Here is a 19,256-nt window from a genome sequence, read left to right on the forward strand (position 1 = left end):
AGGGTGTTGAACAGTGCAGCCACCTGGGCATGGTCGTGTAGGGTGTTGAACAGTGCATTGCTGATCCCAGCGTACTCACATAACACCCCACACAGCCACCTGGGCATGGTCGTGTAGGGTGTTGAGCAGTGCATTGCTGATCCCAGCGTACTCACATAACACCCCACACAGCCACCTGGGCATGGTCGTGTAGGGTGTTGAACAGTGCATTGCTGATCCCAGCCTACTCACATAACACCCCACACAGCCACCTGGGCATGGTCGTGTAGGGTGTTGAACAGTGCATTGCTGATCCCAGCGTACTCACATAACACCCCACACAGCCACCTGGGCATGGTCGTGTAGGGTGTTGAACAGTGCATTGCTGATCCCAGCCTACTCACATGCATTACTCATACATTTCATATTTGGCAGTGCACGACGGGCTTATGTTCTGGAATGGTTAGAGCACCAGTGTCCAGTGCCCAGTGCCCAGCTCAGTAGCCCACAACGAAGCACTCGCCGTGCACTATAATGCTGTATGTCGAGCTGATACGCATGGTTGGAGACCAGTTTTGGGCGTTAGTCCAAGACCCTTCGAGAGGAAAACTGACCAGACCCGACCGTCGAACCTGACCCTGCTGCGGCGTCGGAAGGTATTTTAGTGTGGAACGGTCAGCCATCCAAAGTACGATTTACTCGTGGGGAGAGATGGCTGAGCCGAAAATTTTGGAAATTTAGATGCCAGGTAAGTGTATTTTGTTGATTCACATGGTACCTGGGTCACATGGTACCTGGGTCACATGGTACCTGGGTCACATGGTACCTGGGTCACATGGTACCTGGGTCACATGGTACCTGGGTCACATGGTACCTGGGTCACATGGTACCTGGGTCACATGGTACCTGGGTCACATGGTACCTGGGTCACATGGTACCTGGGTCACATGGTACCTGGGTCACATGGTACCTGGGTCACATGGTACCTGGGTCACATGGTGCCTGGGTCACATGGTGCCTGGGTCACATGGTGCCTGGGTCACATGGTGCCTGGGTCACATGGTACCTGGGTCACATGGTGCCTGGGTCACATGGTGCCTGGGTCACATGGTACCTGGGGCAAAAAATGGTACGGTCAATACCATAGTGACCGTACCATGTCCGACACCCCTGCCCTGTCTGATGGCCGTGCGACACGTAGCGGAGAATGACAAATAAGCACCCACCCTGGTGTGCACTTCACTTTGTAGTCTGTCTCTTAGCTACTACAGATTCTGCTTTCCTATATCTTATCTACAACATTAGATTCGAATGAGAAGTAATTTCGAGGCATCTTGCAGCTTTATCCGTAGGGAGTAGTAGATTCGAAGTTCGAACGTTCGAACAAAACGAGTGTAAAGATCATAGTTGAACAACAGAATTTCATTATGTTTGTCTTCCATTAAATCACATTCTCTGTTTCTTCAAGTCTTCCATAATGGAGAATATAAAGAAAAAGGCTGATGGAAGTTAGGGTTGACTAGATGCTCACAGAAGCCAGCAACATTGCTGCACTGTGCTCTGTGTGTTCATCTGTCTGTTCATCTGGTGTGTATGTATGTATGTTTGTTTGTTTGTTTCAGAGCAAAGTAACATGTTCAAAGTGCTCATGTTCCCGGATAATTATGTCTTCCAGACGGAAACCCCAGAAAAGAAAGTAAGTGTTCTGTTACCAACTTACCACTGCTCTCTCTCTCTCTCTCTCTCTCTCTCTCTCTCTCTCTCTCTCTCTCTCTCTCTCTCTCTCTCTCTCTCTCTCTCTCTCTCTCTCTCTCTCTCTCTCTCTCTCTCTCTCTCTCTCTCTCTTTCTCTCTCTCTCTCTCTCTCTCTCTCTCTCTCTCTCTCTCTCTCTCTCTCTCTCTCTCTCTCTCTCTCTCTCTCTCTCTCGTTAGTTTGAAGAAAGAAAGGCGTATCATCATCTATCACTCTCCTCTGTCTTGGTGGGCATGTTGCGCTTTAGGCAGCATCAGCATAGTTGTGGGTCCTGGTCCTGGTCCAAACCAGTGTGCTGTGTCCTGCTCATACGCCATTTGTTTTCGTTTCCAATCACAGCAGCTGATGTGGATGAAGCACATGGGGTCAACCACCACATGTCACTGGTCTTACACCTACTTGAGCATATAAACCATAGACCTCTCTCCCTATGTATATGTATTGTGTGTGTGTGTGTATTATGTGTATGTGTGTGCATGCGTGTGTGTGCGTACGTACGTGTGCGTGCGCGCGTGTGTGTGTGTGTGTGTGTGTGTGTGTGTGTCTGTTCATTTACTTGTGTTTGTGTCTGAAGGCGGAATGGCTGCAGATCATTGACTCCACTAAGCAGATTCACAAGTACATGGAAGATGCACAGAAGCGAAACGCAGCGGAAGGTACAGACAGTACAAACTACTGGGAATGTACTTGTTTGAACTTTTTAGTTTGACAGCATATTTGAACTTGTTTGAACTTGTGTGCATCAAACAGTGGCATGTGTTCATGCACTAGATTCCCATGCCTTTGTTTGCTGTCTTTGTATTCCCTGATTTCATCATGGTTCAGCCTATTGATATTAGAGTCTCTCTTTTATTTCTTCCGCTTCCAAGCAGGATTTGAACCTGGTACCCTCTGTTCCTCGATCATGCTCTTACATTGTAGACCCTCCCTCTGTGCCTGCAGCCTGCCTATCTCGAATTGTGCATGGACGCAGTGAATAGGGTTTTCGGTAGGGGTGAAACAATTATACCGAATACTCGAGTAGATCGCTCGGTTTTTTCAGAAATAATCGTACTCTGGATAAATCAGAGTACTCGTTCATACATGGTACATGCATTTACCACAGAAATCTGCAGTTTCAGAGCAGCAGTCGGCAGATATTGATGTGCATACTGTGTGGTGAGCATTTGTTCACGAGTAGTGAGAGCCCAAATGACCCACCAACCAATATACCAGAGAAAAAATGACTGCCACTCGGTTCAATCAGGTTGTATCATGTGATTTTAAGGCCCTCGGTGTGCAATTTTTAGGAGATGAAGAATGCTCGAACTCTCGAATATTCGATCGGAGAAAATCAGAGTACTCGAACTCGGGATCTCAATGCCAACTTTCACCCCTAGTTTTCGGTCTTTGACCACTTGTTGGTGGGTCTGATCTACTCACCTCCCATCGCTTGAGGAGCTGCATCTGCGCCTTTGATGCTATGAGTGTGATGGCGTTCCTACGGATGCAGAAAACTCAGTAAACTGCGGATAACGCTAACCGTGACATTTTTTATTTCTTCCAAGTGCTTACACAAAAAGTCCATTGTCTTTGATGTCGAGTGCTAGTCTGTATCTTTGGCAGTGTCTAGTGTCTACGTGTGAATGTATGTCTGCTCTCGATTGCTGCTTTTTTCTTGTTCTTTCTCATCTTGTGCGTGTGTTGTTGGTCACTGGCCAACCATGTCGTATGATATCTACCTTCTTCCTACCTGTGTTTGTATCTGATTCTCATCTTCGTGTGTGTGTGTGTGTGTGTGTGTGTGTGTGTGTGTGTGTGTGCGTGTGTGTGTGTGTGCTTGTGTGTGTTTGTGTGTGTGTGTGTGTGTGCGCACGTGTGTGGGTGTGGGTGTGCGTGTGCGTGTGTGTGTGTGTGCACGTGTGTGCGCATATGTGTGTGTGTGCGCGCATGTGTGTGTGTGTGTGTGTGTGTGTGTGTGTGTGTGTGTGTGTGTGTGTGTGCGCGCGTGCGTGTGTGTGTGCATATGTACGCGTCCTGTTGTCCGGAATTGCTGGATGCTTCAAAGGGCAAAAGAAAACACAGGTAATGACAGTCTGGCAATTATTATCTCGAGTTGTGCATGGACATTTGAATGTAATGACTAGCTTCGTTTGGTCTAGTCTTAGTTTGGGCGCAGGCAGCTCTGCTTCTACCTACGTCATCTCCCAGTTCTATAGTGGACCAATATAGCTTGTTCTCAGGCACAGATGTCAACTTCTCATTCTGAGCAAAGCCTTTCGTGTTGGTTGCCACTGTCGTTAGAGACGGAATGTTAATGTTGCTTCAGTTAATCTGGTGTACCGCTGCGTTGTGTTAACAAATCCTTTGTTTACTATTGTTGAGACAAGTAGTCTTTACACCAATACAAGTAATCTATCTTTTGGGTTGTGTTCCTCTTGTTTTATTTACCTGTACTTGTAGGATTTGTTGTCAGTGGACTGGTTGAAGGAAGTGCCAGAGGATCTAGATGTGTTCCTTGCTCAGCGGGATTTTGAAGCAGCTGTGAAGCTGGTCCAGAAGAGTAGGTTTCATGGTACTTGCACGATGTGGTGTGTGTGTGTGTGTGTGTGTGTGTGTGTGTGTGTGTGTGTGTGTGTGTGTGTGTGTGTGTGTGTGTGGTGTGTGCCAGCCCGCACAGCATGACATAGCCCTTACCTATTAGGCTATTTGTGCTCCCCAGCACTAGTCTATTCATAAATTAATTGATTTACTTCACAATCCTCTTTAGAGTGGCCTGATGGTTGTGCTTTTCTTGTGACTGTATACTAGTGTATAGTAAAGCTTGTGGCAGTGTGGATTTCTAGAGTACACATGCACCTCTAACAGTACTTTACTGAGCCCGGGAATGAAGTTCTAATCGTCTATACTTGAGGGAGAAATTGGGTGAGGCACTGTAGCTGGGTGAGGCACTGTAGCTGGGTGAGGCACTGTAGCTGGGTGAGGCACTGTAGCTGGGTGAGGCACTGTAGCTGGGTGAGGCACTGTAGCTGGGTGAGGCACTGTAGCTGGGTGAGGCACTGTAGCTGGGTGAGGCACTGTAGCCGGGTGAGGCACTGTAGCTGGGTGAGGCACTGTAGCTGGGTGAGGCACTGTAGCTGGGTGAGGCACTGTAGCTGGGTGAGGCACTGTAGCTGGGTGAGGCACTGTAGCTGGGTGAGGCACTGTAGCTGGGTGAGGCACTGTAGCCGGGTGAGGCACTGTAGCCGGGTGAGGCACTGTAGCCGGGTTAGGCACTGTAGCCGGGTGAGGCACTGTAGCCGGGTGAGGCACTGTAGCCGGGTGAGGCACTGTAGCCGGGTGAGGCACTGTAGCCGGGTGAGGCACTGTAGCCGGGTGAGGCACTGTAGCCGGGTGAGGCACTGTAGCCGGGTGAGGCACTGTAGCCGGGTGAGGCACTGTAGCCGGGTGAGGCACTGTAGCCGGGTGAGGCACTGTAGCCGGGTGAGGCACTGTAGCCGGGTGAGGCACTGTAGCCGGGTGAGGCACTGTAGCCGGGTGAGGCACTGTAGCCGGGTGAGGCACTGTAGCCGGGTGAGGCACTGTAGCCGGGTGAGGCACTGTAGCCGGGTGAGGCACTGTAGCTGGGTGAGGCACTGGTTTGAATGTATTACCTGATTACTGCTATTGCTATTGACAAGTGTGAAACTTGCTTTGCTCTCTTGTCTACACTTGACAGCCACCGAGTATTTGTCCGACTTCCAGCATTCGCAGGCTGCGCGTGATATCCGGTGAGTGTGTGCAATGTCAGCACCAGTCTGCAGTATGATGTCATGACCTCTTGTGTTGATCATATAATATTGCTGCAGCATAACATCATTGCTTTATTGTGTGTGTGCGCACGCGTGCGTGCGTGCGTGTGTGATGGGGATCAGGCGTACTACGTCTGACTGATGACCTAGGTAATGAAACAAGCACAGCGAGGGTCCTGAGCTAGCTCTCGTCGTGTTTCACATACCCCTTGCTGCGCATGCCTAGCTTTTGCCAGCTTCATTTCTTTGCTGAGAGAGATTCTGATGTCATGTGTCCTTGTCTATGCATCTATCTGTGTATCTGTTCGCCTGCACGTGTTGTGTCTTGTTTTTGCTGGCAGGAATCGTGTTGAATCGCGAGTGAAGAATGTCTGCCAGCAGCTAGTGACGGAGCTGCAGGGTGCGTCAGGCACTGCCGGCAAGAGCAATCCCAGTGCGGTACGGCGTGTGGTAGCCATGCTTGTCAAGCTGGGCAGATCTGCAAAGGTGAGCACTGCCACTTGTCTACTGCAGCCAATGCATAGAGACGGAGCATTGCCTTCGCATAGCTACTGGTATTGCCATGAACACACATGGGGCAAATAATTGCTGTTGGCAGCACTACATGCAGTAATACCTCCCCGCCTACATACTAGTACAGTTTAACCTGTCTAAGACGACCACTGCTCAAGAGACCTTCAAAACCTGGTCTCTGTTACCAGGTGGTCTCCTTATCCGGTGTCATTTGACTGGAAATAGCATCCCTTGGTCCTGGTTTCAATGGTCTTGTAGGACAGGTGATTGCCTTATCCGAGTGGTCGCCTTGACAGGTTTTACTGTATGCCAATGTGGAGAATCCATGCTTTTCTCTCATGACACCATCAACGTGAGCTGCTGCTGCTGTGTATTGGAATCTTGGAATCTAACCACGCTGATGATACTACATTTCAGTAAGTAATCTCTTTCTGCCTCTGTTAGACAAACAGCAGGAGGAGAGGTGCACCGCTCACAGGAAGACAGAGCTGAATATGCATGTTGGAGTGAAAACTGCCCCCAGCTCTTTTCTGAATAATTATGGTTTGGCTTTGTGCTCGCTAACCAGAGCAATTAATTGCACCAGGTAGGGAAGCATGCCTTGCTCTTTGTAGCCTATGCCTGCTAAATAATTGCTACATGTGTGTGTGTGCGTGCGTGCGTGTGTGTATTCGTGCTGTGAATATGTGTGTATGTGTGTATGTGCGGACGTGTATGTGTGTGTGTGTGTGTTGTTGCAGGCATGTGAGCTGTTTCTAAAGAACTACAGCCGAGTCATTGACCATCACTTCCGGTACGGTGGGTGTAGCCTGTAGGGCTTGTGTTCCAAGCAGTCTTTTATACAAAACAGTAGAGTATGTCTCGGGGATGTCAACAGGCCAATGGCTAGTCACAGTGTATTGTATTTTTGTAATCTACTGTAGTTCTTTTCACTACTATAGTACCATGTTGAAATGGGGAGTAAGTGTGCATGCCTGCAGGTGGAGGGTTATCTGGTGGGGTGCACCTGGTGAGTGGTGTGTGTTGCAGTTGAGGGTAAGAGTGCATTTCCAAGCAACATAGACTTTTTGAGCGTTTTTTTTCTTCACTTTGAACGCTGCAAACACCTGGTGACTTGCCGAGAATGTTGGCAACAATTGACTGATGATCTCTTGTTGTGTCATCGTTGTACAAGTACTGTGCTTTTCTTTCCTCTCCTTCCCCTTGCAGCCAACTGAAAATTGAAGGTAATACATCCCTCTACATTTCTCGCCTGTCATCGACATTCTTCTTTGGCCTAATTGAAGCAGCTGAAGAATTCCGGAAGGCTTTCTCGGAAAACAATGACAGTGCTTCAGGTAAGGACAGCAGTCAGCAGCAGCCACTTCTCAGCATTCACGATTGTGTGCAGCTGTCTTCTGTCATGTAGACAAGTGCAGTTTGTTCTCTCTCTCTCTTTCTTTCTCTCTCTCTCTCTCTCTCTCTCTCTCTCTCTCTCTCTCTCTCTCTCACGCACGCACACACGCACACACACACACACACACACACACACACACACACACACACACACAATCTACGTTTGTACACGTGTAGAAAACAGTACTATTCATCTGCTTGTGTGTTTGTGCTTGTAGCATCTACGTTAGCTCAGCGTAGAACCCACTGGCCTTCTGCTTGTTTGTCTGCTTGCCTGTCTGTGCATGTGTGTGTATGCATGTTTGATTTTCTGCTTATCTACTTAGCGTTTGTTGTTTGGTGCCTGGACGAGCTCAGCGACTTTGTTCAACGGTTTGGTTCTCAGGTGTTTGGTGGTGGTAACACATTGTCTGTGGTTGCTGAGTGTGTCCACACCGCCGCACAGTACTGTGACAAAGTGAGTAGTAACAAGGACGTAACCGTTTGGGCAAATTCGGAGCCTGTCTTCACTTCTCTCTGTGTGTGCTGGTCATCGCGAACCGTTATGTGTGTTATATGCCAAGTCCCATTCTGGTTTCAGTTGTACCGTAATTGTGTGTATTCACCACCTTCATGGATGTGCCAAGTCTTCTTTTTAGCTTGTCCTTTTGCCAAAAGATTTGTGACAATAAGTTGGACATTTAGTAGCTGCGGGACTATTGCCTTTACCCCTGTTGCATATGTGTGTGTGTGTACGTGTGCGTACGTGTGTGTGTGTGTGTGTGTGCGTGCATGCGCGTGCGTGCGTGCGTGCGTGTGTGTGTGTGTGTGTGTGTGTGTGTGTGTGTGTGTGTGTATGCTATGCATCTGCCTCCGCAGTTAAAAGACGTGGGTCTTGAGTTGACCTTCCAGTTCCGCTCTCAGATCCTCTCTGACCTATCTCTGTGCCTGGGAGACAGCCGCGAGCAGCTAGTAGAACAGCTTAGACACCGTGCTAATGTAAGTGATTGACATGCTGCACATGTAGTACATCCAACACTAGTAGCTCTGCTGCCTGCATAGTTTCACTAGCAAGGTGTTCATGTGTCAAGTGTAGAGAAGGATTAGACTGTGAACGCATACATGCAATCATGCTCAGTTGTGCACATACCGTATTTCCCTGATTGTAAGTCGCATCCTCATTTTCAGATCCATGTCATAATGCTTCAGTATATTCTCTTCAGTAGTAAGTCATGCTTGATTGTAAGTCCCCCCCCCCCCCCCCTTGTTGGCCCTGAAGTTTAGTGTAACAAGGTGTAAGACTTATATTCGGGGGAAATTCGGTAATGAACCTTCAAACTAGATCTTGCAGTTGCAAGAAAATCGGGTGTCGATTGGTGTAATGCGGACTCGTCCATTCTGCTGTGTTTGTGCCTGCAGGCGGAAGACTGGGCATGCCTGGACTTCAGCAAGAAGCCCGAAGGCCTCTCGCAGCTTATCTTTGATATGGAGGCGTTCGGCGTTGATGACTTCAAGAACCTAGTCTACGGTCAGTGTGTACAGTCAGACCTCGCATAACCGCACACATCCGTTTTCCACAAAAATATCCGGATAGGCGAGGGAACCGGATAATCGAACATACATACTGTATGTAAGCATGGCATATGCTGTACATTTGTAACCAACTATTTTCTTCCGGATGGCGAGGGATCCGGATAAACGAGGACCGGATAAGCGAGGCCTGACTGTACTGGGATGTCATTTTTAGTTTATGAAAGTGCAACAGGGGTAAAAGATGTGAGAACTTTCCAATTTTGAATGAAAAGTTGTATCTTCCCTGCAGAGGGAGCTGAGGACTCTGTAGGGCTATGCTTTGAGCCATGTCTACAAAACCCAAGTCCTTCAGGCACACCATAAGCAGAGATTGAGACATATTTGGAAGACTTTTTATTTATTTCAAATGGTTCATGAGGAGACACTTCTGGTCCTGCTGATGCTGCGGGTGTGCTGGACTTGGAGCTGGATGTCACTTGGCACAGTCCGAGGACTTCTTGCTGCTGCCGTGGCTGAAACTCGAATTGCCGGCGTAAGGCTGGTATCATCCTCATCCCCTGGATCCTCCATGAGAATTGCGGAAGTCCCGGTGGAAAACCGGCGGGTGGCTCTTGAAACCACTCGGTTACTTGGCAGGAGCTGACTGGGTATGGGTCTTGCTGGCTGCAACGCTGTTCAGCACCCGCATCTCGTCATCACGCTCCTTCGCCTTCTTATAAAAGCCGCCGCCAAACAAATGTTGACGGGCTTCGGTGAAAATGGAATCGTCGTCAGCGTATCTGCAATGCAGGGGTTGAGACTAGAGAGGGCAATTTGATGGCGTTCCCGATTACATTGGGCCGACAAATTCCCGAGGAGTTTGACTGCTGACTATACAGCCTCCAGTATCTCGCAAGCAGAGATTTCACCACTCTCTGCTCCCTCCAACACTCGAGTTAGGGGACCAACGGCGTCCAAGCCCGAACTTTGCAGGCGCGCCAATTGTTTGTCGCGAGACTTTGTTTCATTGGACATCCTGGACTTCATGACTTTGTTAAGTCCAGGACAAGCCGAGTGTGGGCAGTTTGGGGCACCAAACTTGTCACGAATCTGTTGCCTGCTCGGATTCGGCAAGGCGGGACGAAAATTCGACTTCAAGAGACTCATCGTTGAGTCGGACACAGGATAAAGTTTGACCCCTTTGGAGTCCAACTCTTCCGTCTCTTTCTCAAGTTCCTCCATTGTACTGGTATCATCCGGCCATGATTTGGAGCTTTGCTCCTTGTATGGGGTGGACGTGCCAAGGAATGACACAGTCGAAGGATTTTGTCTTTGACTATCCTCGATTCTCGTCACACGATCAGCAATGCTTTGCGTGCTGGCTTGGATTTTCTCCAGGACTCCAACTATGCCGTTGGACGGTGTAGAAGACGTCTCCATACCAGTATCCATAACTAGAAGAGGTACAACGACTAAGAAATACTTTCACGACTGAAAAGGTACAACAAAAACGCGGCCGTCTCTCAAGGCGAGCGTAGAATGAAGGACAACAACAACAACAACAACAACAACAACAACAACAAAGAACACGGTGGACTAAGAAGGGTGCCTAGGTGCTATAATTTATAAGAGCTGTGCAGGTGAGGTGAAGTGCGCTCCCGCGACCAATGGTCCCGGGATCAAGACACACACCACGCACCATTGGGGGGGGGGGGGGGAGAAGAGAGATTGTGTGTGAAAGAGTGAGAGCTTGAGAGAGAGATGGGGGGGGGGGGGGTGAGTTCCAGATTAGTTCGGAAAGCTATGCCAATAGACCAGCAGCAGCGTTCCTTGCAGGGGGGGGGGGGAGAAGTTGAATCGGAGCTGCCAGGCAGAGTTGCGTGCACGCACTGGATCAGCGAGAAAGGCACCAACCAAAAAGAGCAAAAAGGAAAGAAAAAACAAGAAACTCAAAAACAAAACATTCTGCACTGAGGTGATTCGGGAGCTCTGGGGAGTATGTTAGAGTTCAGTGGGGTGAAGACATGATGATCGTTGTGGGACTGGAGAAGGGAACACCGTGAAAATTAGCCATGCAATGCTGTCGCCCACAATCAATCCTGGCGCATAAGATGCCCGGCTTGGTGATCAGGTAAGGTTGTCTGTCTCTAACTCTGGCTATCTTCAATGGCTTTTTGTTGATGTTTTGTTGTCTTTGTCCATCCTCTGCCTGTATTCAGACGGTAGCAAGGTGGACATAGCACGTACAACGGTGGAGTTTTGTCGCTGTGTCTATGCATTCATTCAAGACGGCATGAAGATCTACATTCCATCGGTGAGTCAGTGTGCACAACCACCTAGTGTGCTAGTAATGCTGATGGTATTGATGAGGATTGTGCTGATGGTCATGAGGATTGTGATTGTGCTGATTGGAGATCGTGGTGATGGTGTGTATTTCCTTATATACCATAACTCTGTGTTTGTGTGTGTGTGTGTTTTGTGCACTGCAGCTTCACGACACCTTCATCTCTTGCCTATGTATCTTGTTTGAATGTCAAATTGTCCACATCAAGTCTGTGCTGGAGGAGGATGCCTTCCTGCAACATGTATGTTATCCTATATACAACATAATACTGTAGAACATTGTCAGCTGGACTAGTGTGGGTGTAACAGTTGGTAGCTGGATTAGAGTGGGTTTTATGCTTGTCAGCTGGATTAGAGTGGGTTTTATGCTTGTCAGCTGGATTAGAGTGGGTTTTATGCTTGTCAGCTGGATTAGAGTGGGTTTTATGCTTGTCAGCTGGATTAGAGTGGGTTTTATGCTTGTCAGCTGGATTAGAGTGGGTTTTATGCTTGTCAGCTGGATTAGAGTGGGTTTTATGCTTGTCAGCTGGATTAGAGTGGGTTTTATGCTTGTCAGCTGGATTAGAGTGGGTTTTATGCTTGTCAGCTGGATTAGAGTGGGTTTTATGCTTGTCAGCTGGATAAGAGTGGTATAGTGAATATGTGACATGTACTGAAGTACATGACAGCGAAATGCAGTCTGAAGGTTGAGGCCAGCACCGCTGAGATACCATGGCTGTTCAGACTGGTAACAGTAATAGATAGACATTTATGAAGTTGGCTGTTCTTACTTGGAACACGCACTTCCTGACGAACTTGACCCTTGACGTTTATTTAATTATTTTAATTCTCTTTCACTGCATTTCAACGGACATGCTTTTTTTTTGATGTTTGTGGTAATTTTGGATTGTTTAGCATGACTTCATTCGCAAGAATGCAATGTTCATCATGGAAACCTTCTTACCAATAATGGAGGAGAAGCTAGAGGTATGTACGCTCTGGTACTGGACTATCAACAACTATCCAGCCTTTGCTCGTTGCATGTCAGATATGTGTCCGTGTAGTGTGCTAGTGCATGTGTGTGTGTGTGTGTGTGTGTGTGTGTGTCACTGTGTGTGTGTGTGTGTGTGTGTGTGTGTGTGTGTGTGTGTGTGTGTGTGTGTGTCACTGTGTGTGTGTGTGTGTGTGTCACTGTGTGTGTGTGTGTGTGTGTGTGTCACTGTGTGTGTGTCTGTGTCACTGTGTGTGTCACTGTGTGTGTGTCTGTGTCACTGTGTGTGTCACTGTGTGTGTATGTGTCACTGTGTGTGCGTGTGTGTTCTCGTGTATGTGTGTGCCCGGGTGCGTGTCTTGTGTGTCGTCGGAGAGAGCTGTGCAGGCGTTGTGCTGGAAAGCTGAGCTGTCTTATTAGAGTGTAGAGTCCCGTGTCCTGTGTGGTGTCCTCAGTGCGTGTATGCATGGACACCATGTCCCACACTCACTGACATACCTTTAGGTGTGACTTTGTTGTCTTCATAAGTCGTATCTCATGCTACATTTTTTTAAACGTTGTCCCGTAATTTAAGTCCTGCTCAATGAAATTATTGAAATCTCATGAACAGACTTGTGCCGCCCTTCACCAGTGCACTTTAAGGCGTGATTATGGGACAGTTGCACGTGCAATCCAGGCGGATATGCAAGTCAGATCCGCAAACTGATTCTGAGAACCTCGTGTACATGTGCTAACCAGAGAGTCCAGGATGTCATGGCCTGTCCGTATTTCACATACCGCAACTGAACATTCATTTTTCACATGCGGGAGACCAGGGGGGGGGGGGGGGTTGTTACATCTGGGCTAGCGGTGCGATATTCTTCCACTAGTGGTTGTCAGTCTATTATGGTGTGATGTGTGATAACATTCACTCTGTGTGTAGGTTTGTGTACGTACATTTACCATGTATTGTGTGTATTGTGGAAAAATGAAAAATAGGGATTCACTGGCCAGAAAAAGCCACTTGAATCAGCTGTGTGGTGGATACCAGGCTAAAATTAGTGGCGGTCAATTCATCAGCCTTGCAAGCTGTTGAATGGTGTAATCCCAGCACAAGTTGCTATGTCTAACATAGCTGTTCGCTATCATCGCTTCTGCGATGGGCATGTCTGAGGTCTGAGGTGTGTGTGCATATGTGTACGTAGTTGTTTACATATGTGTGCATGTGTGTGTGTGCGTGCACGTGCGTGTCGGTGGTGTAGGATGCGTTTGGCCGCGGACTTGACCAGCTGATGGACTTACACGCAGAACTGGAAGATCTGCTCGCCGGTGGGGAAGGCCTGGATGAATCCGGTCGTGTTGAGGACGATGAGGAGGAAGAGGTAGTGTGATATGTGTACAATACTCTGTCTCCTCTATGTCTCTCTCTCTCTCTCCTTCCCTCCCTCTTTCTCTCTCGCTCTGTCTGTCTCTGTCTCTTTTGTACATATTTTTCTCCCCATATTACCACTCCTTGTACATAACAGTTTATTGTATTTGCCCCCCCCCCCCCCCTGTACATACTGCTGCCCCACCTTTTCCCGATGCTTTCCCTTCCATATTGAAATCAACTTTTGCTGCACCTTGCTTGACCCTTTTCTTTCCTTTCCCCTGCTCCACCTAGTATTGAAAATACTCCCTGTTATTTAGGCTGCTACCATTGTAAAACCTTTCACTTTTCTGGTTATAGGAGGTCTCAGAAATTGCGTTGCTGTCCAATTCTCTTTTCTATTTTTGTTTTTGTTTTACGAGGCACACACATATGGGCACACCGCGTATGGAATGGACAACATTAGGATCTCACTGCACAGAATATAAGTACACAAATCACAATGCCGCCGGTATGTGTAGTACGTGTGTTGGGAGGGGGGAGGGAGAGGGGGATAGTCAAGAAAAATGCGGCATAAGGGAAACAAGAACAGGAATCCTGCTCACCCACCAGGCTGCCGGCCGCAACCAGTGAGAAAAAAAAGCGTAAAATATAACGTAAAATATATTGTTTTATATCGTGTTGAAAACAATCCGGTTGCATGCATGCTCTCCCTAGCCGAAAATACCCTTTTCTAAATATGCAACAGGTCAACAGAAATCGGATACTTTAGTTTAGAAAATAATCTCAAGAACTAGCGTCGATTAGAATGTACATTCTGTCGTAGCACAGCCGTGTAAGGGTTGCATTCTGTCGTAGCACAGCCGTGTAAGGGTTGCATTCTGTCGTAGCACAGCCGTGTAAGGGTTGCGTGTGTAGATTGTAGCGGTGGATGAAGTTGGCAGGAACGAAAATTGGGAAACCAAAAAAACGATATCCTTACATAAATCAAGCTGACGTATAAGTATGCACCGTTCTGCTATCAATGCTGTGCAGGCAGCTTAGTGCGGGTTACCTTGACAACCAATGCTTACTGGTCGTTAGGAATGCACAAAGACTGCACGTTAGCAGCGCTAGTAGCGGACAGCTCGGGATGAGCTTCCCCACAGCAGCAGCACCGGAGTGCGCTGGCGTAGTGGTAGGTGCGGCGGTTGTGAAGCAATCGCGGCACGGCGGTTTGGGCGGCTTGCAGTGTACCATGTCGACGTTGTTCACTGCACCGTTGCTATTCCTCATACTGAACACGGGCGCTGATAGAGAACCTGGTGGAGCGTTGAGTGATCCGTGCACCATGGCTACACTGACCACCTCCGGATAGGTTCCTGTGAGATTCACACACGCCTCTTCAACCAGCGAGTCGACAAGATCAAAGTCGTTGTGCCACAGGATCTTCTTGGCTGGTGCAACCTGAACATAGCACATGACCACGCAGATAGGACACACACGCATGCACGCACACACGCGTGCACGCACACAGAAGATGCAGAGAGAATACCGTAAATCCGGGGGTCAGTTGCACTTCTTTTACGCAACACCAGGCCGAACGCGTAGCTGCGGCCTTCGCCAATTCATTTTCATGCAAGCAAACACAGAAGTGGAGTGTGGGAATGTGTCAGTTTGCCTCAAAGATGTGGTGCGGCATATCCCGATGCTGCCCCGGCCGCAGATATGACAACTGTAGCTTGTGCACACTGATTCTTACCTTGACCAGATACAGTCCGGAGGTGATGTTGGTTATGGCAAAAGACTTGTAGGCACTGGTCATGACGTGGATTGTCGGTGTACTACCCACGTGTTGAGGGCTGCCACTCGTTTTGAAGAAGATATCTGAAGAGAACGCAGAACAGGGTGTCTACTGTATGAAACACTCGGAATTGGGCACTACACTAAATTAACATCAGCTGTAAGTTCAAATCAGCATGTTGCAAGCAAATTCATTTTTTTAGTGACCTTTGTCCACCAGAGAGTCTGGTCTGATGTGTGTGTGTGTGTGTGTGTGTGTGTGTGTTTTGGGTAATTTGGTTAGAGTATCATTTGCGCGTGTTGTATTTGGTTCTAGTCTTGTAGAGTCCGATTTCATTATGGTCAGTCTAGTGTATGTGTGGGCATGGTGTGATGTGTGATGCATATGGTATATGGTCCAAGCAAAAGAGTACGCGTTGTCAGAGAGTGTGAGAATCTGTTTCCGTCTGTGTGAGAGTGATCGTCAAGTGAGTGTCGTGCATGCGCAATGCTAGTTTGGTCTGGGAGTGAGAGTGATGAGTGATTCGTCCGTGGTCTGGTTGTCTTGATCATGTGTTCTGTTTGTTCTTTGTTGTTCCTTGGTGCCTTTTTTTCTCCTCCTGCGCCCTTGCCGTTTGTTGATTATAAATTACTTTTATAGCCTATCCTGGCTCTAAACTTGGCAATGATTGGTTAGCCGCCCTCAGCCAATCAGAGTTCAGCAGGTATTTGATCATATTACATGCGAATTCTTACTTCTAACTCTGATTCTATCAAGTCATTTGCGTTGTTGTGTGGTGGGGGGGGGGGGGCAGGGGGAGAAGGCGATAACACAACTATTAATTAATTTTGTGTTTAATATGTGTGTGTGCAGCTATTTGTATTATGTGTGTGTGTGCGCGCGAGCGTGTGTGTGCAACTATTTGTGCTTAATATGTGTGTGTGTGCGCGTTTGTGCGTGCGTGTGCGTATGCTCGCAGTCGCTGCCTATACTCCAGCAAGAGCGCTGCTCCCTGGCAACGTACCTAATGCACCAGTATAGTTAACTAGCCCGTGGTAGAGAACCATCCAGGACGCTAGGCCGTGTGGCGTGCCATCGTCCTCCACGCACAGGAAGTTGCTTGTCGGCGACCCAGCTTCCTCCTGGTCTGCGAACATGATGCAATGGCCATTGTGAAACGACACGGCGCTTCGGATCGGCCATTGCTGATACCGGTGCACTATTTTGGTGCCTGAAGATAGTCAAGTAAGAGATTGGCAGAGCCACGCCACGCCACGTGACACAAACATGTGCATGCGTACACACACACACACACACACACACACACACACACACACACACACACACACACACACACACGCACATGAACACGCACACATACACGAGAGAATGCATGTAAAAATACATTATATAATACTACTGATAATTCTAACCTCGATTTCCCGAGCAGTAACTTCGAATTAACCTTAACTTCTAACTTCTAACCCATTCGAACTTCTAACTTAACCCTGACTTCTAACTTCTAACCGTACCTGCTAATCGTCTGCTGAGTGTTTTTAAACACGAAACTCGTAGTCATGAAAAAGATATTGGTCTCTGTTGTTCTGCCTTGTGTATTTTCTAATTATCCAAAATTGTATCTGTATGTTGAACCCAATGTGCATGTCAGCTCTGAGCACACTGGACATCATGCAAGGACATTAATTTTTTATTCTCTTCGATGTGTTGAGCAGGAGTGCCAAAACGAACCAGGTACAGATCGATACATGAAGTGTCGATCAAGAAATCATCGTGATGTTTCTCAAACGTAGTGCTAGTGATGCGCAAATCGAAATTTTTTTGCTGTGCTGAGTATGATCGTTTCCACCATTGATGGTCACAATTCGAGTTCCGTTTTTCCTCTGCCCGCCATTTACACTCATTGCTATGAAGCAGACTGAGCCACCGCGACACAATGGAATCAATACGAGCACTTCCACAGAGATCAGGTTGGCACCTGTTCAAGATTGTCATGTTGGCTCACAGGCACACGCACATACCTTCCACTATGCCCATAGTGTACGGGTCATTCTGCTTGGCTTCAACATCAACAAAGCCCATCTGCTTGTATGCAAGACTGGTCCAGACCTCAAAGTTGTTCTTGTCCAAACTGTACATGAATCCCATCTCTAGACGCTGACTCGGTGGTATTGGAATGCCGTTGAAGACCATAAACTTGATCTTGGGATAGCGGAATGGCTCCACCTCATGTCTTGGGATTGCGAGCAGTTTGCGATGGTGAAACCCTGCACAGTAGTAACACATGCACACAAGCATACAGCGGAATCATGCTTTTGGTCACAGAGTGCCAGATACCGCGTGTGTCTGTGTGTGCGTCTGTGCGTGTGTGCATAGTGTGTGTTTGTGTGCGTTTGTGTGTGTATTTGCTGGAATGCAAAACCTGCTAAATCAATTTCATCACTTTTCGGATATTAAATGGCCAAAAAAAGGATTCATTTTATGTGCCCAAATTTGAGAGAGAGAGAGAGAGAGAGAGAGAGAGAGAGAGAGAGAGAGAGAGAGAGAGAGAGAGAGAGAGAGAGAGAGAGAGAGAGGCAGAGGCAGCGAGAGAGGCAGCGAGAGAGGCAGCGAGAGAGGCAGCGCGCGCGAGAGAGAGAGAGAGAGAGAGAGAGAGAGAGAGAGTAAGGGTGCGTTTGGTTGGTACGATCTAGAACAGGATCGAACAGCTGGTGCACATGGAGCAGCCTCATGCCAACCAAACGGTACTCCAGAAACAGAGCACATTTTTGTGGATAATATGCCAAACTTGGTGCATTCTTCAAAATGTGTATGGGTCACCATGGTCACTTTGTACGGTACGACGAATCCAACCCAAAAGCGTATGCACGTGATCATCTGGGACCAAAATCGATGTTCCCGCCAGGTTTCACTGTGAAAAAGTGAAACTGCTCGGTCTGCTCCGGCCTCGAGGCCGGAGCAAGAAGAACATGTTCTGGCCGACCCAGAACAGGTGCAGTCCCAACCAAACGCGCTGTTCTGGTGAATCCTGTTCTAGTTCGTATCAACCAAACGCGCCCTAAGAGAGTAAGTAAGAGCGTAAGTAAGAGAGTAAGTAAGAGCGTAAGTAAGAGAGAAAGAGAGTACGAGAGTAAGAGAAACAATTTAGACCTCTACTTGAGGTCTGCCACCACCCGCGGCTCCTGTGGGGGTGGCACACTCTCGGTATGGTCAAGAGTAGATAAACAAGAGTGTGCAACTCCGGATCTCTCCTGCACAATCTGCAGATATCCCCGCCCACGGCGGAATTTTTTGTTGACGTCACCTTTTTTCAGAGAAACGCGGACTTTGCCGCAGAGCAGTGTGAGAGCACGTACGTGCTGGGCACAGACCATGTATATGTGGTGTAAAGCCCGGCCAAGTGCACGAGGGAAACCTCTCAAAGGCTCGCAGCGCGTGCGTCGTCGAAAAGATTACGTCAACAAAAAATTCCGCCGTGGGCCAACCCATCCGCGAGTTGCACACTCTTGTTTATCTACTCTTGGTATGGTGCATGTGTGCCTCTGGACTGTACTCACTATCTAGTTGTCCTCCAATGATGAGCGTCGTTCGCTGCCTGGGTTTCAGTTCAATGTAGCGATGAGTATCCGGGATAAGCGATGGGATGTTCTTGAAGTGGGTCAGACGGAAGGGTTTTTGCTTTTCGATGGTATTGTGGAGGTACACCTGCACACAGCCCAAGCAGGAATGAAATCTGTGCTCTCATCGTTTGCTTAACCTGTATGCCAATACCGAGCAGATCAAGGTAGAGCACTCCCCGCTAACAGTGGCACTGGGAAGCCATCCATCCAGGGCTTGGCTCTTCCCTGCATGCTAACGGCTGTACTTTCTTTGCACCATTGACACCAGGAACTACTAGTAATACTTCGGAGTACA

General features: G+C 48.1%; 2 protein-coding genes across 4 annotated transcripts in view; one reads left to right on the forward strand and one right to left on the reverse strand.

The window, feature by feature from the left end:
• LOC135817542 (exocyst complex component 8-like) overlaps window positions 1-16,923 on the forward strand; it is a 24,962-nt gene extending 8,039 nt beyond the window's left edge. For both annotated transcript variants that reach the window (XM_065330754.1, XM_065330755.1), the window contains 16 exons: window positions 1,602-1,675; window positions 2,306-2,387; window positions 3,779-3,795; window positions 4,174-4,273; window positions 5,429-5,480; window positions 5,843-5,987; window positions 6,755-6,807; window positions 7,224-7,351; window positions 7,736-7,866; window positions 8,268-8,387; window positions 8,808-8,916; window positions 11,120-11,214; window positions 11,390-11,485; window positions 12,138-12,209; window positions 13,455-13,574; window positions 16,303-16,923. In XM_065330754.1, the coding sequence (XP_065186826.1) occupies window positions 1,602-1,675; window positions 2,306-2,387; window positions 3,779-3,795; window positions 4,174-4,273; window positions 5,429-5,480; window positions 5,843-5,987; window positions 6,755-6,807; window positions 7,224-7,351; window positions 7,736-7,866; window positions 8,268-8,387; window positions 8,808-8,916; window positions 11,120-11,214; window positions 11,390-11,485; window positions 12,138-12,209; window positions 13,455-13,574; window positions 16,303-16,368 (1,460 nt within the window). In that variant the 3' untranslated portion in view covers window positions 16,369-16,923. The remainder of the gene's footprint in view (window positions 1-1,601; window positions 1,676-2,305; window positions 2,388-3,778; window positions 3,796-4,173; window positions 4,274-5,428; window positions 5,481-5,842; window positions 5,988-6,754; window positions 6,808-7,223; window positions 7,352-7,735; window positions 7,867-8,267; window positions 8,388-8,807; window positions 8,917-11,119; window positions 11,215-11,389; window positions 11,486-12,137; window positions 12,210-13,454; window positions 13,575-16,302) is intronic.
• LOC135817543 (uncharacterized) overlaps window positions 14,008-19,256 on the reverse strand; it is a 14,937-nt gene continuing 9,688 nt past the window's right edge. For both annotated transcript variants that reach the window (XM_065330757.1, XM_065330756.1), the window contains exons 4-8: window positions 18,899-19,046; window positions 17,363-17,608; window positions 16,348-16,554; window positions 15,303-15,427; window positions 14,008-15,007 (exon numbers count right to left, since the gene is read on the reverse strand). In XM_065330757.1, coding sequence (XP_065186829.1) covers window positions 14,612-15,007; window positions 15,303-15,427; window positions 16,348-16,554; window positions 17,363-17,608; window positions 18,899-19,046 — 1,122 coding nt within the window. In that variant the 3' untranslated portion in view covers window positions 14,008-14,611. The remainder of the gene's footprint in view (window positions 15,008-15,302; window positions 15,428-16,347; window positions 16,555-17,362; window positions 17,609-18,898; window positions 19,047-19,256) is intronic.

This window comes from Sycon ciliatum, chromosome 5 (genome assembly GCF_964019385.1).
Source record: "Sycon ciliatum chromosome 5, ocSycCili1.1, whole genome shotgun sequence".
NCBI classification, from domain to species: domain Eukaryota; kingdom Metazoa; phylum Porifera; class Calcarea; order Leucosolenida; family Sycettidae; genus Sycon; species Sycon ciliatum.